General features: G+C 49.2%; 1 protein-coding gene across 1 annotated transcript; it reads right to left on the bottom strand.

The window, feature by feature from the left end:
• Window positions 1-23,336: 23,336 nt before the first annotated feature.
• On the bottom strand, window positions 23,337-24,894 carry CDKN1C (cyclin dependent kinase inhibitor 1C). Its single transcript, XM_058807603.1, has 3 exons — window positions 24,353-24,894; window positions 24,138-24,264; window positions 23,337-23,999 (listed from the first exon to the last, which is right to left on the bottom strand). The coding sequence occupies exons 1-2, from the start codon at window positions 24,801-24,803 to the stop codon at window positions 24,143-24,145; spliced, it is 573 nt and encodes a 190-aa protein (XP_058663586.1). The 5' UTR covers window positions 24,804-24,894; the 3' UTR covers window positions 23,337-23,999; window positions 24,138-24,142.
• Between the last annotated feature and the right edge of the window lie 228 nt (window positions 24,895-25,122).

The raw sequence follows: 25,122 nt of genomic DNA, 5'->3' as shown, positions 1-25,122 counted from the left end.
TGTTGACATGAGAACAAATATGTAAATTGTCCACAAATAGATTTTTGAAGGTTTCTAAACATCATAGAGGGGGATTTCTGCAACAGCACTCTGGCGAAAGTATGAGGAACTAAACCTCCAAGCTTTAAGGTGCCACTTGATCAATTTGTAAAAGAGGTGTGATTGCCTGTAAAGGAAGGGAATTGGTCCTTGTGACTCAAGACATCTCTCCCTTTCCAGTTTTTCATCAGTTTTAAAGCCAGAAGAGCCCATTAGATCATCTGGCCTGAATTTCTGTGTGATTCAGGCCATAGATCTCACCTTTTCTGAGCTCAGCAATTTGTCTTAGGTATTATCATCACCAGAGAAAGAAACATTATATGTATTTCTATATTTAAATAGATATAATTTTTGATCACTACTTAAAGAAAAGTGAAGGCACACAGAGGCACAAATGATACATGCAGTATGGAAGCAGATGAGAGAACTCACTTCACTTCTAGAAGAAATTCTTGCCTGCAGACTTCAGCTTAGAAAGGTTTGTTCCAAAGAAGCTGGTTTTATCTCCCTTGGGGGAAAGAGGAGCTGCCATTTTCTTGCCTCTGATCAACCCAGAGTGAGAAAGGTGAGCCAGGCATGTACTGCACATTGCAATATCCCTGCCTTTACTGCCTTGTCACTTCAGGGGAGCGAATTAGGAGCAAACTGGGGCTGAAAAGAAAGCCCAAGGGGTGTCCATCTGTGAAAGCAGAGGCTGCTTACAGGAAAAATCTCAGCTCAACCAGGAGGGAACCTTCATCTTTCCCATTTTACACAGAGGAAGGACAGGCCACAGAGAATAAATCTTTGCTCAGTTACATGAAGAAGTGAGCATTTTTCTAGGATTGTAGTAAGATGTCTGTGTAGAGTTTGAGGGCCACACTTGACCATGCTGCTCTGCCTTTGTCCCAACCTCTGAGAGCCAACCAGTTTTTCATATAATCTGTTTCATTGACAGCATAGCAAATGGCCTCTTAGCAAAAAGGCTCTCTTTGGAAAGGATCACTGAAGAGTCAGAAAAGCAAATTAAATTAAGAAGCATAAAGCAGAGTGCCATGGGCAGAGGGCAGAAGAATATTGTGCTGTTTGCATGCGATCTAAGAAGTCAGAGGTACTCAGTTTTTCCAGGAATATCTGAATACTTTCATACTTTAAAAAAGAAAAAAATCATGGCACAGACTGTTTAGAGGAAAAAGCAAAACAAAACAAGTGGGGCCATGAGACATGATGCAATTTGCATCTAAATACCTTTTAGAGATAAGAACGTGTTCAGAGGAAAACACAGTATTGCCAGCTCACGAGACTTACTTTCTGCTATCTTTGTGGGAACCAAATGAATTGCAAAACATCTGCAAGGTCCAAAGTGTCAATTATGCCTTTATGTACGTGGAGGAAATGTCACATGATGGAGGCAGTCATTGGACATGGTCAATTGTAGGGTTTTATCCTTTGCTTAGCCTTAAAGCCTCGCTCAACAGTCAGGTTAGACAATGGCACTGTCAGAGCAGGAGATGGATCAGTTTGGCCACTCAGAGGAGGTGCTTATCAGCACAGAAAGTGTCCCCAGCCTCGGACAGCACTGACATTTCGCTTGCAAAGCCTGGCTCAGGGCTGCTTCGAACAAGTAGGCTTCCAGATTTGCACGTCTAGAAGCAGCCAAATGAAAAACTGAGCACAAAGCACAGATAGCAGCTAGGATTTGCAAAAGTAATCATGCAAATGAAGTCAATTTCCAAAGTTTCCCTTAAATCAGATCTGTGTTTCTTGGTAAGGTTTCTCCTCCACAATTTATTTTAAAAAATGCCAACTTTGCAGAAGCATCTTACAGGAACATATAAAAGGAGGTTGTGCATCATTCAAGGACCGTAGGAGCTGCCAAACGAGAAGAATGGTTTTGAAAGGCCCATATGTGTGACTCTGAATGCCAAATATCCTCATTTTAATGGCTTGTGTGTTACAGTTTATACTGAGCACTTCAACAAGTCCCAGTAATATTCTTCCCGCATTTGCAAACTTGCACTGCTTCTCCAGGAAACTTTTAAATCCAGCAGCATTTGTAAGACACAGTTTGTGTGTGTTTTACTGCAGACAATGTCTGCACAAAACAGCACCTACAGCCTGTGAAATAGCACAGAAATGCCACTGGCACTGTTTCTAGCCAGGCTCCAATCTCTCAGACCGTGGCTGATCACTCTCTAGTCCCTGCTATCCATGTGTCAGCTGACAGGTTCAGGTCCTTCAAAGCCCACACAGATGCTGTCAGAACCTGTGTGCAACAGTCTTCTGCAAGAGGGGATCTGTAGGGGACAATTTTCTGGCAGTTAATGGAGAACATTCCTGCAGAACCACCAGAGAATCCTGCAAAATGGGGCAGTTTCTCCAAAGTCTGTGGGAAGAAAATCAACAGCCTGAACTGCATCAGCCTTGTCAACTCCACAGCTGCAACCATCATCCTCTTACTCTTTAATTACACTTTGTCACATGCAGATTATTGGCATCAGCTCCCCTCCCATCATGGAAGCTTTGGATTGAGCTTGTAAACATTATTTTTAATTATTATATATTATTGCATCACTATGGATGCTTTTGTAAAGCCTGCGTGACTGGGCAAACGTGTCTGGCTTCACTCTGAGTGTGTGTCCCACCAAATGGGATGCCATTTGCAAGACATGAGACAGGCTGGATAACAAAATGAGCAGCAGATGGGGGGGAGGAGGAGGCAGGGAGGGGAAATGTTTGGTAAGAAGTTGCCAACTCTTGTGGCAGGAGTGTTTCTGCTGCCAGACTGTGGTGGTGTTGGTGCTGACACTGTAACACCGCTGTGCAACCTACACAAAGAAAACAGGAGCCCGAATTATGTACCTTGTAAAAAGTCTTTTTAGGGTCAAGGAAGGAATCTGGGCCAAGGAATTCTAGATCTGTGTGATCCAAGCAAGGAGATAAATGAGAAGAAAGGAAGACATGCAGAACAAGTGTTTTCTATTGCTTTAGAAAGCATGCAGCCAAAACTGGAAGTTGAACATCAAGAATGAAATCCATTCTGAATTGGAAGAGCCTTCACACTGTTTTAACTTGGATTTTTGTATTTAGTGTAGCTGTGTTTACCAGTGCAGTGTGAGATTGAGTTTGGGAGAGATTTCACCTGCAGAAGGAGTTCAGCCCCTTGCTGAACTCCCAATCTCTGCATCCTCCTGCCTTTGGCCTACAGAAGCTGTTCAGTGCTTGTTCAGCCTAAAATACTGGCAGAAAGGCTGGCTTAAATAAATATACCCAAGAGGAGAATGATGCTTTTCCTCTGGTTGTGACAAGCTGTCAGTAACTAAACAAGTTATGACAAGGTAACCCATACATCTAAAGGAGAAAAACAACTGGAAAAGGGATGGAATTTGCTCTGCTGGGAAGGAATAAGTTGCCTGGTAATCAAAATGACAGCATTTATTTAAAGTTTGTTGGATAAGCCTACCACGACAGGTATTCCAGGAAAGGGTGGAGTTCATATCACAATTCCAGGAATGGAAAGGATTTTTATGGAGGGAGCAGAGACACATCATGTGGACTTTGAGATAAACCTACTGGACAGGTTTGAAGTGCATCCCTGTTTGAGGTGGATTGCAGCAGCACAAGTTTGGCTTCCATTTGTAAGGCAGCATGAGGGAAGACTGCTGTACAAGACAGTTCTAGCAGCAAAATTACTGGAAGGGATGATTCCTGGAAACTGTTCTTAGTTTGAAATGTATGGCAGCAGTTTCCCTATGCTAATGAAGCTTGTGTAAGTAATATCTCTGCAAAAGAAAACATTTAATACAGTATAAAATCCAGCATCTGATGAAAAATGGATTGGGCTCCAGCCTTCAAAACCTTTCTAAAGGAAAAAGTAAATGCCAGGAGGGGTCAGACTGTTGTCCATCATCTCTGTGGGAGAAAATGGCTTATATTTAGGGGGTGGGAAATCATACAAACCCATACAATTTCTAACTGGAGAAAGCTATCTGTTAGAATTTCTTATTTCTGTGTTGGTTAATGTCCTTTCACATGTTTAGAAGAATTATCTACCAACTGAACTGAACTCAAAATATTAGTGTCCAGTCCCTCCTCCTCTAAGATATTGTCAGCACAAGAAAGTGTTTAATGGGCTCACAGTGTTTTGGGTTCTTGAGAAGCTGCTGAGTAACCAGCTGATAGGGGTAGATTCCTTCAAAGCCAGTTATGCATGGGGAAATGCAGGTTTATCAGGAGAGAAACTTGTATTTCTTCAAAACTTTACGCAGCAGGGTCAGCAACTGCATCATTCCTGTCCCCCACAAAGGGGAGGTGGATGCCAGTGGCTCCTCTCAGGAGCTCTTTTTTCACCCGAAAAGACTCCAAATCACATATTTTACAAATCAGAGGTTTGAATATAAGAGATGAAGTTTTTGTCACACACTTATCTCAAAGATAGGCCAAAAGTTTTGGCATTTACTGAGCATGCTGAGAAAAGACCAGATGGGGACTATCCAGCTGGTAGCTCCCTATGGACTTGGGAATACTGGTGGTGCTTCCAGCTTTACTCTGCCTTAAAGGTTAGGATAGAAAGGTAGGAACAACCAACATGTTTGTTTTGCAAAACAAGGGCTGTTTTTCCTCCAGCTGCCTCCTCTCTGGCAGATTCACTCCTCAGGTCCCTGTGTTTCAATGAGCCCAGCCTGAACCCCCCTGAAGATGGATTCTGGCAAGGACCAAGCAGCAGCCAGCCCAAACTATGGACCACTTGAGATTCCCACCATAAGGAAGCAACACTTTCCAAGTACAGTCACAATCCTATCCTTTAGTTCTTCACTATTTTGGTTAGCCTTTTTTTTTTTCTCTTTGCACACTTAGTATTGGCCTCACTAGTTGTCCTATAATTTTTTTGATCTCTAAGGTGTTGTTTATTCAAGCAGCATTTGTTAATATTTGAGCCATATCTCCTCTTTTTGAATACTAGTCCTGTCTCTTTTTGTCCACTTGGCCCTCCTGGATTCTGTATATTTTGGTACCTCTTCTTTTTACTAAATATTCCTCTTAAAAATACTGTATTTGATTTTGCATAATGGTAGATTTTGCTCCTGGAACAACTCTGCCACCTTTCTTTGGCCAAATTACACATACATCAGTTATTAATGAAACATTATCTAACATGACAGTTGGAGTTTTTAAAATCTATCAAAAAAATCAACATTTAGGTACTTTAATTTTGCTATCACTCACCTGGCTATTGTGAAAAAGCATTACCCTAATTTTAAAATCACTTCAGGTGTTTTTGTGTAATAACATTAAAACTGTACATACTTGTCTTAAAAATCATCAGGGTTACTCATTATATTCTCTGTGTTATCACTGGAGATTTAAATGTGCTCTGTGGCCAATTAAAACACTTGCTGTGTGATTTCTATTCTAATTGCTGCTGTCAGATTGGAGTCTGGGTCTGGAGGAGTTTGGGAAGAATGGAGCTGGTGGGGAGCAGAATGGAAACAAGGATCAAACTGTTAATTCACAGGTTAAATACAGGAATATGGTTCAGTGAAATAGAAATTAAGGCTTAAGAAGTTAAACCTTCTAGTCCGATCATATGGGTAAATATCAAATGAGTCAGAACTTTATTATTGCTTTCATTGGTCTAAAAAGCAGACAAAACTGTCAAGGTTTTGGAAGTGCACTTGATGATCTCAACTAATAATTTTCAAGTCCATGCAATTTGCTCCCTTTATCTCAACACCCGGGTAGTTCTGAATGCTGCATTAGAGAGGTGTCAGATACAAACTGTCCCAGTGATGGCCACCTTGTTTGAGGACAGGAGCAGTAGAAAGATCTCTGTTTTCTCACTCCAGCATGATTAGCTGCCCCCCACACACCTCCCTTAGCATCTTGCAGGTATTGGTAAAACCTGCTGTGTTAACCATCACATGACTTGTATCTCACTGGGTTGAACTTTGGCTCCCTGTGGGTGGCTTTGGACAGGTGTGCCTCTCCCAAAAAGAGTTATTTGTTGTCCCTTTTCCACCTGTAGCTCCTCCCTTGCAACCAGAGACAGCACAGGTTATCTCCATGAGCTTAACGAGTCTGGAGGAGCATTTCTTGCTCAAGGTTAAGGCCTTCACAACAGGACCATAAGTGGAACTCCTCACACACCTCTTCACCCAGAAACATAGCAGCACCTGAGAAAATGTTGTCAGGACCTCTGTTTGTCCTCCCCTCATTGCCTTCGGGTTTATCCCCCAAAACTGGGAGGTGGAATTCCAGTGAGACACAATGCGTTCCTGCATCGGTGTGTATCTTGAATTGTAGTGAGCCACATTTGTTCTTCTGCTCTCTTTTTTCAGGTGGGTGCTCAGCAGTTTTGGGCAGCAACGCGTCTATGTGAGTCCATTCCGATGTAGATTTTTGGAAAATTGCGCAAACAACTTTTTTCCCTAGAATGCTGGGATGCAGTGGATGCAGGGAGTGTGTCCACAGCTCCCATCCTCCTGCACCTTTGGCTGTCACCGCAGCGGGGGCTGCGCCGAGCATGTTTGCCCTTGCGGGAGGAATTGCCTGGGCTCTGCCTGTGCCCCCGGGGATTTGCGGCGGCGGAGCGGGGGGTGGCCGGGCAGGGTCTGTCTGTCCCCTCCCGCCATGGGCTCCCTGTGCTCCTGGGGGTGGCCGGGCAGGCTCTGTCCCCTCTGTCCCCTCCCTGTGCTCCTGGGGTTGGCCGGGCAGGCTCTGTCCCCTCCCGGGGGTTTGCGGGGATGGCCGGGCAGGGTCTGTCCCCTCTGTCCCCTCCCGGTGTGCGGGTTGCGGGGGTGGCGGGCAGGGTCTGTCCCCTCTGTCCCCTCCCGGTATGCGGGTTGCGGGGGTGGCCGGGCAGGGTCTGTCCCCTCTGTCCCCTCCCGGGGGTTTGCGGGGATGGCTGGGCAAGGTCTGTCCCCTCTCTCCCCTCCCGGGGGTTTGCGGGGATGGCTGGGCAAGGTCTGTCCCCTCTGTCCCCTCCCGGTGTGCGGGTTGCGGGGATGGCCGGGCAGGGTCTGTCCCCTCAGTCCCCTCCCGGTGTGCGGGTTGCGGGGATGGCCGGGCAGGGTCTGTCCCCTCAGTCCCCTCCCGGTGTGCGGGTTGCGGGGATGGCCGGGCAGGGTCTGTCCCCTCTGTCCCCTCCCGGTGTGCGGGTTGCGGGGATGGCTGGGCAAGGTCTGTCCCCTCTGTCCCCTCCCGGTGTGCGGGTTGCGGGGGTGGCGGGCAGGGTCTGTCCCCTCTGTCCCCTCCCGGTGTGCGGGTTGCGGGGATGGCCGGGCAGGGTCTGTCCCCTCCCGGTGTGCGGGTTGCGGGGGTGGCCGGGCAGGGTCTGTCCCCTCTCTCCCCTCCCGGGGGTTTGCGGGGATGGCCGGGCAGGGTCTGTCCCCTCTGTCCCCTCCCGGTGTGCGGGTTGCGGGGATGGCCGGGCAGGGTCTGTCCCCTCAGTCCCCTCCCGGTGTGCGGGTTGCGGCGGGGCCAGCAGAGGGAGCGCACACGACGCGCGGCTCCGCGGCCCCGCTGCCGGCGGGGGCTGGGGGTGCTCGGGCAAAGGAAAGAATTAAAGAATTCCCCGAGCCCCCCCGCCTCACCCTTTCCCCACCCGGCCGCAGCCCGCGCCAATGTGATTCTTCCATCTTTTTGCGTTTGGGCAGTTCCTGCTGCGGGGCTGAACCCGTGCCCTTAAGGGGTGTGAGGTTTGGCTTTGTCCTCCAGAGCATCTCTAACCACACCACAATATCCACAAATACCTTTTTAGGCAGACACCAAATCTAGGAATGTCATCCCCAGCATGCCATTGATGCTTTAAATGTGACTATCACCTCTGCAGCATCTCTGATTACAAGTGCTGGAGTTTTCATTCTCTGATGGGATATGCAGCCCAGAGAGTGACAACTGAGCTCAGTCCCAAACTCTAGTGGCCCTTGATGCAGAATTGGTTGGAATAAGTCTTTTGCATGAAAATGATCAAAATTTTAAAAGAAAACCAGGTCTTACAAAGAAAAGAAAACTCTTGAAAAGACTTAGTCATAAAAAAAAGAAATTTATTTCTGCATCTGCCACTCAGAAAAAAAGCAGATTTTTGTCTATAAAGCAGCACCAGCTGCTTTATAGACACAATCCACCCCGAAGAGCCTGTGATGTGAGACCCCAGACTCACAAACCATTGGGGAGCTCTTCTACCTGCACAGAAATCCATGGATGTAAGGGGAGCCTGCATGAACCATTTTGCAAGAGTAGACCTGAAGCCGGTCACACAGATGGGCAATGTGACATTGGTTTATCCATTGCCCTTCATTATATTCTTAGTCCCCCCTCCCCGTGCCCTAGCTAATCTTTATTTTCCATGTACAAAGAGGGAAAATGGCTACTCCAGATGTCTCTAAGCTCCTCTCAAAAGCCATTATCTGACAGGTCTCTCTAGAGGACTGTGCTAGCTGTGGGAGTGTTGCTTTGTGGATAATAGTACCTATCCTCTATTTTCATGCTTCTAACAGTGAAAGATCTGGAGTTGTCTAATACATTTTCAAGCAAATCACCAAGTCAAGCAATAGCAGGGATGATGGGGAAGGGGGAAAAAAGCAAGTGTTGGAAGGACCTGGGCATTTTTGTGGAGGATTAAGACTAATCATGCTTTGATCTGCAGAGCTTTTTTTTTTTTTTTTTCTTTCCTTTCCTGACAAGCCCCAAACATTGCCTGCCCTGTAAATGTTTCTGGCTCTCTACTTTTGTGTCCTTACTGTCTTTCTCTGACCTCTCTAAGACTTGGCTTGCAGCTGCCAATTTTCACCTCCATCCAGACTGTGAATCTGTGGGTTGTTTCACTCCCAAATTATCTTCAACTGCACCTTCTGAATTTGGATGAAGAAGACACTCAAAAAGAGGTAAAAGAATGGTCTCTGGCTTGCAGAAATCCCAAGTGTTCCATGAGGTGGCAAAACCTTCTAACACAGTGATTTCTTCTGCCACTTCTCATTTCTGAGTGCAGTCCCACCAGAAGAAGGTAGAGGGGATCCATGTGAAGGGGAAAGGAAGAAGCTTGTGCTATTCCTCTCCTGTGCACTCTCAGAAACCTGAGGCTCTCTGGAGGCAGGCTCATCCTGGAGGAGTCTGTGTTTGCCAGAACAATCTGTGCAATCCCAAATTGTGCCATCCTCTCTTACATTCCCCTGGCGGGGCCAAAGGATTTTGTACCCTCAGCCAGGAGCCCTGGTGGTCCCAGTTGCACTCACTTCATGCTGTGCCTGGGACCAGCAGCACAAGAGGAATTGCAGCACTGAGGGAAACTTGTTCCACTGAGCTGTATATGCATTTATCTCCTGTCCAATTCCACCAAATTTGTGTCCAAATTTGTGCCAGAAAGGCACTAATATGTATGCTGGAATTTTATGCTAAGGCTGGAGTGTGGGAAAAAGCTTTGAGGCTGAGTCAAATCCATTTTATTCTTCAGTTTGCCAGTAGACAGGGCTGTGTCAGGACACAAGGTGGGCATCACTGAAAGCAAGGGACTGCCGAGGCAGCACAGCAGCCTGCAGTGTGCTCACCCTGCCAGGGCAGTGGGACTGACATGGTCAAGCCTGGGATGCAGCAGAGGGCAGCAAGACGAGCACTGCCCTGCAGAGGCAGGGAGCACCGTGTCCCTCTGGAATTGTCCCTTTCCCATCAGGGAGCAGACTGTGTCAGCGTGTCCGTGCAGTGTCCCTGCAGCAGCACAAAGCTGTCTTGCCTGCACTGACCGAGATCTTCCAGCTGGCTCTGCCTGTGGACTGTTGGTTAACTCAGGTAAGACAGCAAGCCACAGAAAATCAGATACTGAAATAGCCACACACAAAAATATAAATAGATACCATCTGAGCAGCAAACACAAAGTACAGCCTCCTCTTAGATATATGTTTGAGGCCTTCTGCTTTGCTTATTATCCCAACAAAACCTCTCAGCCTTTTCATCTTTTTACTAGAGAGCACATAGATTTACCTGTGCCTATGCTTCCAAATAATAGATAAGTCAGATTTACCTTACTCTCTCCCAAAGACCCTGTGACTTAATAAGGTGTAGGCATTTGTCATTCTGTTTGTAATGTTTTCAAGACTCTCAGCTTATTGTAGGCTATAGTATTGCTGCCTTCCCTAAGAAATGGGTCAGACAGCTCAGGCAGGCTTCTCTTGTTGCTGGTAGAGGTCTTTTTAGTCTACTGATATGTGACACAAATTATGCTCATGGCTGCAGCACTCTGATCTGTGTTTGATAGCAGGTTTGGAGGTGGCTGTGCATCAATCCCAAGGACAGCCAGAGGAGCCAAGCCATTGCCTTCAGTTGCATGGCTCACTTGGCTAGGGGTGCTGCTGCTTTGTTCAATAACCTTTATGACATTTTTTTCTAATTGTCACATGCTTTTACCTGTCTTTTACAAACCCAAATCTGTAGTTTTTGTCTCCCTCAAAACGAAACTCAACCTTAAGCACTAATAAATTCATTTGAGGGACCACAGAACATTAACATGGGGCAAATACGAGGCAAAGATTCAAAATTAGCCTTCATGCCACCCGTGTGATGAGGATCTATCCAGCTGTGGAGGGCTCTTATTTTACAGACAGTAGCAGCCGCTGTGCTTAAATACACCTCGAGGGCACAGCAGGGACTGTAACGTGTTAGAACCCCGTGCTGAATCGAGAGCCAGCCCCAGACCTTGCAGAAAGGGATGGTTGCTGCTCAGAGCTTCAAGTGCGGTGCAGAAAGGACCTAAGAAAGAGGGGAAAAAAGCAGGAAAGAGCTTATGCTTGGATGTCTAGGGCCATCTGCCACCACAGAAGTACAATACTGGATTCTTGAAATGTAAAAATAGATCTCAAAAGAGACATGTTTTAATGAACTGAACACAAAGAAACATGGTCGAAATAAACTGAAAACAGAAGCAAGGTTCAAGGATCTGTTTGTTAAATGAACACCCAAAGCCAGAATATGTTTTTAGTGCTGGAGAATGCTGGCTGTCTGGTTTCTGCTAAAGCCTCCAGTCTCTCTTTGGGATGCATGTGGGAGAAGGAGGGGTGAATGGCAGCCCTTGTTTGTCCTCTCTTGAGGAATCTAATTATGTATCAATTGATTTCAAAGCCTGGAATAGTAACTCTCTAGAAAACACTCACTCAGAGACATTGTTCCAATTTTCGCCTGTTCATAATTTATTCACCTCCGGTTTCAATGAGAAGGGTGCTCCCTCATACTGATTCGCTCCCCGCGAGTTGCACAGAAAATCACAAGTTTGTGGACGTTAAAAAAAGCCCAGCACAAAACCAAACAAAACACGCACACACAGAGCAGCGCTGTGAGGCGAGGGGAAGGCGTCTGGGCGAGCGGGAGGGAACAAAACGCCGCAGCTCCTGCACGGCGGCTCTCACGCACAGCACCGCGGTGCCCCGAGCATCAGGGGCGAGGAGCAGGCTGCTGCTGCCCTCCTGTTGCTCAGCGTGCAGGAAAATCCAAAATGTTCTTCTGGTAGCCCACCCTCCAGCCCTGCTGCCACCCCACCTGCTCACGGCCATCCTGGGGCTTCCCTCTGCACTGCCACCTCCTGCCACGCCTGTACCCGTGCCTGGGTGCCCAGGCGTCACCCCACGGCACACGGTGTGGGGGTGACCTGGCCCTGCTAGCCCCAGGCTGTGTGTGTGTGTGTGTGTGTGTCTATGTATGTGCGCGTGTGTGTGTGTTTGGGGTGCGGGTCCCCCGGAGCCACAGCTGTCTGCTCGCACCCGGTGCCCAGCGCCGCTGCCTTGTGCCCACCCAGAGCAGGACCTGGGCCCCCAGCCGGGCAAGCCCTCCCCCCGGGGCCGGGCCCCCCCAAAACCCCGCAAGGGCAGCGGGCCGGGCGGCTGGAATCCATCCCTCCCCCTCCGCAAAGCAGCCGAGCCACGAGTCTCCTGTCATTCAGCCTTCTGCCCGGCTGATCACTGTGAAAAGAGCCGCCCCGGTGACAGAAACACATGAATATTGACTGCAAACAAACCCCGGGGGAGCGGCACCTGGGGGGCTGCGAGCGCCGCTGCCCCCGGGCCCACGCCGGGCGCGCTCACCTGCAGCGGGGCGAGGCACGAGCGTGCGGGGGCAGCCCTGCATGGGCAGCCGTGCATGTACTGCATGTGCAGCATGTGCAGCCCTGCATGGGCAGCCCTGCATGCTCACACACATGCATGTCCAGCCCTGCATGCTCACACACATGCATGTCCAGCCCTTCATGCTCACACACATGCATGTCCAGCCCTGCATGCTCACACACATGCATGTCTAGCCCCGCATGCCCAGCCCCGCACGCCCACCCAGCCGTGCCCGGCCCGGTTTCGGGCGCAGGGTCCGGCCGGCTGCAGCCCCCCCCGGGCCGTTCCGCCCCCGCGTACCTGCGGCGGGCCGGGGAGGCGGCAGCTGAGTCTATATAGCTGGTGGGTTATAATGGGGCTGTCCCCCGGGGGGGAGCACCATAAAAGAAACACGTTTCATTTACAAGTTTCCCCCAGCTGGCCCCCGACTTTAGTCCTTATTCCCTTTCTGGAGAGGGGATGGGGGGAGATGGCTTCCCCCCGCCCTTCCTTTTCATGTATCTACCCCAGGCCAAAATCTTTGCTTTCACTTCCAAATCCTCAAGGTTTCCCAGTTTAAAGGCAAGAGTCATGGGGGAAGGGGGGGTAGGAGACAAAAACTCCAACCCGCACAGTTTTCCATTTCTTTTGGCATCCCTGATTATCCCTTTTCTCTTTATCATCTCCATTTAAAAGTATATATTAATAATTGCTTAGAAATCTACTTTGGAACATCCTTACATCCCCCTTCCCTCGAATTAAATAAACAGCATCTGGAAGCTGATATATCACCAAATTACCCCCCCTCATTTTTTTTTAAATTATTTCTTCCCTATTGTTGAGGATTAGTGCTGTAAATAACGTGTCGGGTGCGTTTTATGGACGAGCCATGTTTCTGAGGTGTCCCCCCCGTTACACGGTCGGAGCGGGGTGCAGGGTCGGGGGTGCAGGGGTGACTGCCCCCGCCGAGCCCCTATTAACAGCCTATTACTGCGGGCGGGGGCAGGGAAGGTGCAGGTTTAAATGGCCTCTCCCCCCTCCCTTCAAACGCAGACAATTTTGATGAGTGGGTTTTTGTCCGGATGGTTTGTAATGGTGCCTGTTTTGGGGTGTCCCGGGGGGTCCGGGAAGCTTTAATTCGCTCACAAAGGCTCATTTGCAGGTCAATGCCATGGCACACTCGCCTCTCCCCTTTGCCTAAATCTCCTTTTGTTCCCCATCGCCTGCTCCTCATGCCAGATGGCCGCGGAAAATGCTAATTTTCTCTTCCCCCCCCCCCCCCCCCCGCCCTTTTTTTTTTCTTTTTTTTTTTTTTTTGCATTTAATTGCAGCCCTTTGCAGATGGGGGCTGCGGAGTGTGTGCTTCATTCAAATGAGGTTTGCTTTTTGGTTTCTAGGCACGTTTCTAAAAGTCCGATCTGAGTCAGGCAGGGATTAGCTTGACAGGGAAGTGATCAGATCCGTGCATGAGCTCGGTCTCGTCCCTCCCTCCCTCCCTTTAAAGCTCTCCTCCTTCCCCGCCGCTTTCCTCCCGGGAAGAGGGAAAACTCTTCTCTTTCCTGAGCATCTTGGTGGGGTGATGAGGTTGGATTTGCTGGGAAAATAAATGTTTTCTCTCTTTTTCAAACTTTCTTTCGAAAAGCGTTGGTCTTGCTGGGAGGTGGGGAGTGGGTGCCAGCACAGGTCTGAGTCTGTGGGGATGGGGACTGCAGGGTGCAGGAGGGCAGCAGCGAGTAAAACACCCGGGGGGAACCCAAACCTGCGGTGGGGACGGGAGAGCCACCAAAACAGGTGGGCAAGAGACGCTGGGAGCGGTGTGCCCTCTCCTTCGGGCGAGACACTCAGCTTTAGTAGGATGAACTTGTCCTCAGGTGGGGTCTGTGACCTTTGAAATCCCTAAAAACGGTCGCGCTGAAATGCCTGCCCTCAGAAAGGAAAAGAGTGCCAAAAGAGCAAAACTGGGTTTTTCCCTCGCCTTAAAGGCAGCTTCACAGAGTTTGCAAGATGAAACCCAGAGTCCTGCTCACGCTGCCGGCTGCACGGGGTGAGCCCCGGGTCTGGCCCATTCCCTTTTGTGGGAATTTTATGTAATTTGGGGAAATGCTGCTCTTCTTCACCCAACGGCACGGTGATTTTGCCCCTGGACTAGAGGTGGGTTTGGCTCCTGAATTTTCAGCAAGAAGGAGCCTTGTTCACAAGGCAGGTCAGCCAGACAAGAATTTTAAGGCGCTTCTGCATTTTGGGCAGCACTGGGTTTGGGACTGTGCTCTGCAGCAAATCCCTCAGCGGTAGGAAAGGCCCAAGATCTGCCCCCGTTGTCAGTGGGATGGATGTGGTTCAAGGCACCACAAGGATTTCCAGATGGACCAAGGCTGGGGGTGTGCAGAGCTGTAGGATGGCTCACAGTGAAATCAGAGGTGGCACCTTCACAGAGCTTGGCAGGTGAGCATTGCAATCTGGGCTCACAAAGCTACATGGCAGGAAAAGGAAATTAATGTCTGAAAAGTTTTAAAACTATTTAATGGTGCAGAGAGGCAAACTTAACAGACAGCATTTCATTTTCTGTGCAATCACAAACCTACACTTGATTTTTCCCAGATTATTTGTTTTGTTACAGGAAGATGCTGACGTTTACTCACTGATGTTGGATCATGTTAATCAAGTGCATTGCTTGAGTCCCCCTTAGATTTCTGGCTTAATTAAAGCCAGCCTGCAAACACTGATCCAGGTGTTATCCATCCATGGCTGGCAAATGGCTGGCATAGACACCTGGACCTGTGTCTGCAGGCTGGGGGAGCAGCCCTGCAGCAGCAGCAGTGGGCTGTCACTACAAATTTTTATATATATATATTTATATGTATATATATTTATATATTTATATTTATATGTATTTATATATATATATATACACTTTGAATATTTTTGTTTGGAATGACCCATCTATTCTGATTTTTGGAGGTAAGAAAAACACCCTTTAAAACAATCATTATTATAATCTCTGACTGACTGTGCCCCAAAAGAAAAACCACAGGTTCACCTTTAGGAGTTTCAGGTGTGAAGGAATTAAGTAGCGCCTTTGCCTACCAGGTGGGGTTCTGAAGGAAGGTGGGGAATGTGCATGCCATCTGCTTTTTGCCTCTCTCAGTGCTGGGAAATCACAGTTGATCTGTTAAAGATTAATTATTGCATTATTCTAATATTTATTTATTATATTGCATTACCCTAATGGTTCTATTATTTCTGATATTGCATTACACTAGTTACTATTAATAGCTCATTGTGAATGTGTAGAAGCAGGAATTTTCTTTGGGTTAACTAGCAAAAATACAAGCAAAATTACAGTAGAAAAAATTTAACCCTAGGATCTCTTAAATCTTTAGTAACTATCTATTTCTCTCTCTCTCCTCTCTCTCTCTCTTAAATTTGTGTTGGGGAGGGGCAAATCCCATATATTCTGGATTTTTGTTTAAATTAGGTTTGTTTCTCTAAGAATTCAAGAACATTTATTTGCTTAAAGGCTTGCCAGTAAAAAGGCCCCAGGTCTAATCCCCTTTCTGCTACACACCAATGAAACTTAGGAAACTCTTTGACTATTGACTTTTTCACGTGGAAACCGATCTGCTCAAAGTGAAAAGAAACCATTTCTTGGAGGGGGGAAGAAAAAAACTCTGTGAAACTGTTTTGAAGAAGTCGTCGTCCTTGGCCTGTGGAGTAGCAGCAGAAGCAAAGGCTTTTTGATCCTCAGATTTGTAAACTTGTAGACATAATAATGCCATTTCTCTAGTGTTAGCAGGTGTCCTGTCTGGAAGTTGCTGCCTCAGCCTCCAGCAGAGCTGGGAATTAGAAAATTGTCTGTCTTTCCTGAACCGTGAAGTGCTGCTCTTAAATAAAGGCCAGGTCAGATGTTAAAGGGACATTCTTGTCTCCTGAAGCCGAAATAATCTACAGTCACGTCGAGAAATGAAGGCATCCTCCTCCCAAAATGGTCAATCTCTTTATCTCCCATTATAGTCTGCTGGGTCAAGAAAAAGCCCCTTCCGTGCCGACATTTTGCAATATTTCTGCTAAGTCTAATTATTCCGGTTCTTCATAGCTGAATTTTGGGGAAATATGATAATCGGGGAAGTTTTATTCTTTTACTTTTCCTCCCCCTCCACCGCCCCTTCATCTAATAGAACAGTTCAGTGAACTTTGATCGGGCTTTATACATAAATTCTGTAATTTCTCTCTGCTTGTTAATAGCTGGTAAACGCAACTGGGATTATTATTTTTAATCTAGTGCGGTTAAAGAGAATATTTTAAAGAGACTATTTCGAGTCCTCGAAATCCTGCAGACGGGCACAAAAGCCAAACCAACAAGCATGTCTTTTAGTTTGCAGCTAACTCCTTCTGCTAAGGTGTCTTTGCCCGCTGTGTTTTATGGGTGTTTGCTAACAGCGATTGTTATGGAAATGATCCCCAAATCTCCTGTTGTATCCCCCCGCAGAGGTGGCTGCTGCTGCTCGGGGCTGTGCTGCGCACCCGAGAGCAAACACGGACGACTTATTTTATTTTATTTTATTTTATTTTATTTTATTTTATTTTATTTTATTTTATTTTATTTTATTTCTGCAGCAGACAGGCTGTGCTGCCCTTTCTCTGGGCAGCGCCCAGCCCAGCAGTTGTGCTGTGCCGGGTGTCCCCCTTTTCTCCCCCTGCCCTGCCCCAGCACTCACGGATTGGGTGCTGGAGGGGGAATGTGCAATTTGGAACACTCGGGGAGCGGATTTTGCGGCAGGCAGGTGCCTTTTGCCATCTTGATTCCAATTAAATGTGTGCTCCCCTGTAAGCTGCATTCCCTGGGTTCCTCACTCATGCTGCAATGGACACCCTGAATGTTTTGGAGAGGAGGGGTGGGTACCACTGCATCCTCTCCTACAGCTCTCCAACCAGAAAAGTATGGTCATAGCATCTCCTAAAAGTTTGCTCTTGGCATAGAAGTTGGGCTTCCTCCTTTGAAGGGATGCGTGTCTGGAGTCCCTCGGTCAGCAGGAAAAAGAAACAGGTTTTGCTTCCTGATGTGCAGCATAAAATAGAGAACCAGGGGCCAGTATTCCCAGTCCTGCTCAGCAAAAAACAAAACTAAAAACAAACAAAAAATCCAAAGCTTTTGGGATCACCAGTCAGCAGATGGAATGCTGTATACTGCACCGGCAAAACTGAAGTGATTTTAACTCAACTCATGTTTGAAAACATCTTGACTGAAGGTCCTAAGAAAAGCTGGCTCTGCTAAGCCAATTACCAAATGTATGAAAACAACTTAATTCGTGCTCATTGTTTTCCAGAATAAATTGCTCTAAACCTCAGCTCCCAGTAAGTCTAAGGCTGCTTGATGTGACCCAAACAGGGACTTTCCCTCAGAACTTTCACGTAGAAACAGATGCTGTGGTGGGGATGTATTCTTGGGGAAAGCTGTGTTTGGTTTCATTTGTTGGTTTTTGAGGTGGCTGGTTTGCACACCTATTGCCACCAGCCCCTGCAGAGAACAGCATGCAAGAGGAGCTGTGTGCTCATGTTCCTCTAATCCAGTACCACTCAAAACCAACCCCACACAAAGCATCTTCCAGCTCTGAAAAACTCTTCTCCTTCCCCCACCTCATAGCCAGGCTCAGAGGTGATTTCCAAGGCTTGCTGTGGTGTCGAGGATGGTGGAGATCACAGGCTGGGGCTGAGTGGCTGCACCTGCAGGGTCCAGCAAGTGGTCAGCAGGGTGAGGGTGGGACTGAAGGGTGACAAGCAGGGAAAATAGATCTGGCAAGGTAAAAAGCCTTCTCAAAGCTCAGGCAGTGATTTCTGTTACCGCAGGGGCTTGGAAAAAAAATATTGAATGTTTTTTGGTTCTTATTGTAGGTTACATCCAAGAACTACTGTGGTGTGATTGATGTGGAGCAGGCGAGGATGAGGGAAGACGTGGCCTTGGCTCTGCCCCCTTGTGTCTGTGCATGAAGATAAAATCTTTTAATTAAATGATCGCATTGAGTGCACAGAGAGAACGGTGCTCGCTTTAATGAGCAGTTGCTCAATTTTGTTTTTCTCCATGTTCAATGGATGGTGCTATGTCTTATTAACTGGGCACTATTCAAACCCTGCTCAAAGACATTATTAATGTCCCTACCAGACTTACACAGTGCTGCTCACGGTAGTAAACCAGCACTTTCCAAACATTAATGGATCAAAATATAAGTGATGAGTGTTATTATCCCCGTTTAACGATGGGGAGACAAATAAAATGAGATGGGAGCTAATAATTAATTTGGAGTGCTGGTCCAAGGCTGGTCCATGGCTGTTCCTTTTCAAACCATGAGCCTTGTCTGGCCAAAACCACATGCAGAGCCAGGCACTGTGACCCTGGCTGCAGCTGTGGATGCTCAGCACTCTCACAGATCAGAGCCCAGCAGCTCCCATCAGCTGCCCAACAAACCTGGGCACAATTAGTGGCTGCTTAGGAAAACTTGAAGCACCTGGCCCTGAACTGCACAAAGCCCCTGTTGCAGGAACAGGTCAGGAGGAGCCAACTGTGCTCTGAAGAATAAAAGCCTGCATTCAAGTGTTGGCACTGGATTACACATGAAAGCATCCTTTAGCTCCTTGCTTTGCTTTCTCTGGCAAAAGGAGTTTATGCAGAAGTTTCACCTCTGCTGCATGGCCCAGATTCATCCTGTACGGTAAAGCACTGGGTGAATTGGGTACTGTGTGTCCTGGGGGAATAAATGGTATGTATGGCTGTGAAAATGCACTGGGAGCAAAAGATCTGGCCTGAAATTGTACAGACAGTTTGGGCAGCTCAAAAACTTGAGGGGTTCTTCCCCAACCCTCCTTCTCTGTGTAATACAGATGTAATGTGTGTGACAGGGAGTATCAAGCAGGATAAAGCAAATTGGTAGGAGAGAGTGAGTAGTCCTTGGTGATGTGAATGAAACCTACTGACTCCCGAGCAGGTCTGGAGCAATTTTAGCTCCCACACTGACCTGGGACACACGGACAGAAAAGTGGAGATTATTGTTAGCACTCATCTGTAAATGAGTTGAGGGGAGGGATAGGATGTTACTGTATGAGTTTCATGGGTGTTTGCTGACAGCAGAGATGTGCTGGGGCCAGGCAGCCTCTGAATTAATGTACAGAGTATAAATGTTGTGGCCTGTTCCCTTCTCTCCCTCCCTTCGTGCACACCAGTAGAATTTAGTGTTGTCTGCCCAACCTCTTCCAGTGTACCCCAGCCATGCTTCTGCTCCCCCCATTCCCTGTTATCCCCATCCTGGGTGTTTTCTGCCACTGCCTCCTCATCCTCCTGTTCCCTTTCCCTGCATCCCCATCTGTAGATGTGAGGCCACTGGTTTTCCTGGAGCAGAGGCTTGGCCATGTGGATTGTGGAAAGCGGGTCTGAAATTTAGCTTGTTCTGTGCTCAAAAGAGTTTGAGTTCTTTTTTGTCTCAGCAGGGCCCGTTTCAGGGCTTTTATGTCCTATACAGCTCATCTAACTGTTTTGGCATCTTTCATTCTCTCTCCTTCCCCAAAAAACTGTTCCAACCAAGGTTTCTTGGAAAGACTAAAAATCGGCTAAAAATCCCCCTTGGTTTAAAAGACAACAGAATAAACCAAAACATTAAGAACTTTCCATTGGGAATTTGGGAGTTGTGTGGTCTTCAGTGTTAGATACTCTGTGTGTGGGGAGAAGATACTTGATTCTTCTCCATCCTCTGACAGTCAGATATAAGCCCGTCCTTCTGTCTTAAGTAAAGACTTTTAGTTTGTGTTTTGGCTTACCCTGTTCCAAAAATAATTGTCATGAGTAACATTTCTGAGCAGGTACAGGAGGGGAAGACATTGGAAAAGCATTTCAATTTTATCCTGTAGCAATAGGTGACAATGTGGCTTAAAAAATCCCCTGTTCCCTGATGAATCATTTTATCAGTAAACCAGTAACTCCCTGGTTAGTTACTTCTTGTGTATATATATATATATATATATATATATATATATATATATAAGAATATATATGTGTGTGTATGCTTCTATCTCTTCATATCTGTTTCTTTGCTTTAAAATGGTCAATCCATTTTACATTTCTCTTTGTGGATCCTTCACATGAATCTCTCTGTGCAGCCATCCTACCAAGCAATCTCAACTCATTGCAAATGAATTTTTTATTTCTGTATCAAAACATAGGAAATTGTTCTTCAAAAATGATGGGTTTTTCCCTCCCATCCTGTTACATATTCCTCCTGCTCATTAGCAACAAATATTTGCTGAAGAAGTGGAAAGCAGTGTTTTGTTTATTTTAAGTGATAATAGAACAAGTTTTGGCCCAGAAAGCAAAGTTGTGGCTAGGAAGGAGAATGATTCCCAGTGTCAACCATATGTTGCATTCATCTAACTGAAGTGGCTTAATTACTGGTAGATGTTGGTGAGCTCATAAAGATACCTTTTTGCCAAGATTGTTTGCTGATAATTGCATTCCCAAAAAAAAAAAAACCAAAAAAGAAATCTGATAAACCTCCTCCCACCAAGCTTTCCTTCCAGTCTTCCTTCAGCACCCTTTTCCTTTAGGCGCCCATCACAGATTCACATCGAGAGATGCTTGTACGTAAAATTTCTGGAGGTCCTGTATTATAAAGGCTCCTGCCTTGGTCTCTCTTGGGGCAGGGGAGGAACTGCAGTAGCTGTGCTCCAAATGCTCCTTGGGAGAGGGAGCGGTGGTGATTTTGGAGTAGATTGTTCCTCTGATTGCGTAGCTGGTTTCAGTCTGGGATTAAGGCAGCTCAAATAATGACCTGACTTTTTGTAGCTGTAATGAGCAGCAAGCTCGGTCCTTCAAGACCCCTGATATTTTGAATCAATTCCAAAAATATTCCTGTCGTCAAATCCAAAGTGGAATTTGGGATTTAGCGCTAAGGGGTAAGTGGGTTGGCGGTAACAACCAGCAGCCTCCCTCCGCTTCTGCCTATGCATTCTCATGATAAAGGGCACTTTAAAGCCCCTCTGACAATGAATGAGTCCTAGTTAAATATTTCAAGAACTTCTTTACATGGTTTCCCCTGATGCATGTACTGTTGAGACATCTGTCTTCCGTACTAATAAAGTAGTCTAGATTTAAAATGAACTTCATTGGATTGCTTTGAAACTATAGGCACATATGGTTCATAATTAGCTGGATATCTCTTATAGTTAAATGATTTTTTTTTCTCTCCCTCTCTCTCTGTCGCCCATTCGCATCAATAATAGAAGCAAACAAAGTTCCAATTGTTCCCTGTTGCGGGACATTATGTGCCTGAATAAATGGATGTTGGCTGTGTCTACATGGATTTGCCATATGGCTACAAAGGCCGAAAGAATAGGGGCAGTGTGCTTTGTGCCGGGGCGCGGAGGGCCGGCCGGCTGGGTGGGGCAGGGCGCGGGGGCGGCCGCACACCTTCCGCACCCCCGGCCCGAAGGGAGCGCGGATGCGGGACCGGCCCTGCCTCCCTCCCTCCCTGCCTCCCTCCCTCCCTGCTGCGGGCTGCGAGCCCGGCAGCTCCGCTCGGGCAGTGCCCAGGGAATGGGGCTGTTTGCTTTAGAGCCCCGTGCCTAAGCCGTGCCCGCGGTGAGAGCTTTCCTCCCGGGCCAGGCTGGGCACACCTCGCGGCTCCTCCGGCCGAGGTATTTGGGAGCTCGGAGCAGGGATCTTTCATTGCGAAAAGTCCTATTATTAGTTGCGGGCTGGGACAATGGAGGTCCCAAAGGCACCTGCTTTCATGAAAGCGAGAGAAAAGCCCATAAATCCTGGAGGATCCAGCTGCCTCACTCCGGGTATTGTTGGCTTTCATAAGGAAAGGGAAAAGCTATTTTTCTTTTCAAAGGGGGGGAAAATCGTATTGAGTCAGCGGCCACTGATGCGGGCGTGTAAAATAATCCCGTTCTGATTAAGCGATCATGGAGCTGGAGGTAATCAATGTTACTTTTACAGCCAGGAGCGTTTGGCGGCCGTGACAGCGGGGGGAGAGGTTGGGGGAAAGGGGGGGCAGAGAGGAGCGCTGTGACGGGGGAAGACGATGTGGGCAAACCTTGAGCCTTATTCACCCTGGACCTCATTCTCTCGGCTCCCTCCCCCTCCGTGGAAGTGTATCATACAGAGATCAGAAAGCCAGGGAGTGACGCCCTCTCGGTCCGCCCCAGCTGCTGGGTCCAGCGTGGGGGATGCAGCATTTCAGAGGTGCCAAATTGGGGTGTGGAATCGGAAAGGCATAAATCAGCCCAGTCCGTCCCCACGTCCTGGTCCTCCTCCCCATCTGCACTCTCCAGCATCCCAATCCTGCACCACCTGCAGCCAGCACCAGACCGGTTTGTGCCCCTTTCCCGGGCAGCACGGGCTGGGATTCCGAACAGGGCGAGCGCCCCGACCCCTCGGGGTTGCCTGAGGGTGCCGCGGCTTTAACCTGCCCTCAGGCCGCGGGGACGCCGCGAAGTGCTGCTGCTGCATGGCTGTGACAGCACTGTCACCAAAGCACTGTCAAAATGCTGCCTGGGAGGGTTTATTTCGCGTGAGTGTTGTTTTGCTTTTTACGTCGTTCAGGGCGAGCTAAAACTGCTGCGTTTCCCAGAACTGTTGTGTGTTAGTCCTGTAAATCATTGCTGGGCAAGAGGTACCAGGAAGTACTTCCCTGCAGTAGCCAGGGCTCCGGGCTGGGGAGTGAGGGCCCGCGTAAAAGAGGGGGAGGGGGAAGGTTTGCACAGCCGCGACAGGCACCCGCAGGCACCGTCACCCCCGAGGCTGTCCCCGACAGAGGCAGGCAGCGGCCACAGCCGCGATGTGGCGAGGGGGGCAGCCGGGCTCCTCCGGGGGGACAGACACAGGCTCGGGAAGAAAGGGCGAACTGTTCGAAGTAACCATTACAGCGTACCGAAAGGCGAAGGCAGGGTGTGATGAAGGGCGTGTGGTCCCCTCACGCTAGGTTAACTCCGGCAGCACTCAGGAGTTTGAACTTGTTTTGAAGGGAGAAGCCCTCCCCCGTTCCCCTGCGGACCGCAGGCCCGCTTTTGGCGGCGGGGCGCTGGGGGGAGCGCCCTCCCCGCGGCGGGGTCGCGATCCGGGGTAGCCGGGCCGAGGGAGGAGCCCCCGCCCCGAGAGACTCAGACGGGGCTGGGCTCCCCGCCCCAGCCGCCGGGGCTGTCCCTGCCACCCCCGCCCCCCGGACTTCCCCTCCAGCACACACCAAGCAGGATTGCGGCCGTTTCCTTTTATTTAATTTTATATTGAAGTTGTGGCATTATTTGCAGTGGTACAGACCGGCTCAGGCTCCATTGAAACAGATTTTGTCTTCAAGTAAAGTCTAAAAAATATTTTGATTCATAGCTACATCTTGTGAATGCAAAAAAAAAAAAAAATTCCACTATAAAAATAAATTTACATTTTGTGAATAACAAAAGCAAATATAGTGCCCTTTGGCTTAACCAAAAGAAAAAAAAAAAGACTATTGGATGTCAAAGTTATCCACGTTTCTGACATAAATAGAAAATATAAGTTAGTATAACTCTTAAAAAAAGTTTTGTACAAATATACACTTGTTTTTTTTTAATTTTTCCTTTTTTTGCACTGAGAGCTCAGCAGAGATTAAACATTTCTTATAAATGACTTTTAAAGCTTTACACTTCTGGCCAGTGTACTCACATTAGGCATAATACATTTCTATACAGAACGTCATACATTGCACTGTTGTACGATAACACTGCTCCGTGCGCGGCCGGCGCTGCGGCTCCGCTCCGGCTCCCGCAGCCGGGCCGGGCGGGCGCGGGGGGGTCCCGGCTCTCCGCGCCGCCCGCCCCGGCCCCCCGCGTCTGCCTCCGGGGCGTCGCGCCTCCCGCGGCGGCGCGCCTCTCCCGTGGGTGCAGTAGTGCAAAAGTCTGGAGGAGAACAAAAAAGAGAAGGGGGGAGAAAAAAATAAGTAAGGGAAAAATAATTGGTCGTGGTATAGGAAGTAAGGAAGAGAGTGCGGCAGAAAGCGCCCGGACAGCCTCGCCCGCTCCCGGGGCGCGTCTTACCTGGCTCACCGGAGCCGCTTGCGGGGAGTCTGCTCAGCCGGCACGGCGGCGGGGGGCGGCGGGCAGCCGCTGGGGCGCTCCGCCGCCGCCTTGGGCTCCGCCGGCCTTTTTCTCCTCGCGAAGAAATCTGGATGGGGGACGGAGAGGAAAGAGGGGTCCGTCAGCCAGTGCGGCGGGACAACCCCGTCCCCCAGGCTCCCCGGCTCCCCACGCACCTGTGATGCGGGCGGTCGGGCCCCTCCGGAGGAGCCGCATGCCGCGGCGGCGGGGCGCTGCGCGGTTCTCCCGGCTCAGGCGGGCCCCGGGGCCCTTGACGGCGGCGGGCGGCGGCGGCGGGGACGGGGGCGCCCGGACGAGGGGGACGCGGCACCGTCCCACCTGCAGAGTCTCCCGGTAGAAAGCGGGCACGGCGCCGGCCTCCACCTCCTCCCAGCGCAGGCGGCCGGGCCCCGGCAGCGGCGTGTCGGTTTGGAAGTTGTAGTCCCAGCGCCGCTGGTCGTCCTCCCCCATCTCCCGCAGGCGCTCCCGCAGCTCCCGGCCCAGCTCCTCGTGGTCCACCGGCCCGAAGAGGCTCCTGCAGACGGGGCTGCGGCCGTGCTCGACCAGGGCTCGCCGGGCCGAGAGGCGCTCCAGGGCGGCGGTGCCGGAGAGGTGCACGTTGGACATCGCCGCCGGGCCGGGAAGGCGCGCGTGCCCCCCCGCCGCTCCTCTCCTGCCGTCCTGTCCCGTCCGCTCGCTCCCTCGCGCTCAGACCGGCCCTGCCTCCCGCCTTTGAACCCCTGCCCCCGGCCGCTGCCTTTTAAACCCCGCTCCCCGCGAGTGCGAGCAAAACACCATTAGCATAATAGTGTTTCCCTGCCGCCGGCCCGCCGCGATTGGCGGGGCCCCCCCCGCCGCCCCCCGGCCCCCGGCGGCAGCGCTGCTGCCCGCGCCCTCCATTGGCTGCGCCAGGCAGCGCCGCGCCGCCGCCGGCCGCATTGGCCCG

The sequence above is a fragment of the Ammospiza caudacuta genome, chromosome 6 (genome assembly GCF_027887145.1).
Source record: "Ammospiza caudacuta isolate bAmmCau1 chromosome 6, bAmmCau1.pri, whole genome shotgun sequence".
NCBI classification, from domain to species: domain Eukaryota; kingdom Metazoa; phylum Chordata; class Aves; order Passeriformes; family Passerellidae; genus Ammospiza; species Ammospiza caudacuta.
The sequence above is the reverse complement of the archived record's forward strand: the minus strand, read 5'-3'. Positions and strand labels throughout refer to the sequence as shown.

Bases quoted from the DNA above. Each gene is read 5' to 3' on its own strand.
- CDKN1C (XM_058807603.1), bottom strand. From the start codon at position 24,803: ATGTCCAACGTGCACCTCTCCGGCACCGCCGCCCTGGAGCGCCTCTCG. The intron at 24,265-24,352 runs GTGCGTGGGGAG...TCCCCCATCCAG, and splicing joins CCCGACCGCCCGCATCACAG to ATTTCTTCGCGAGGAGAAAA.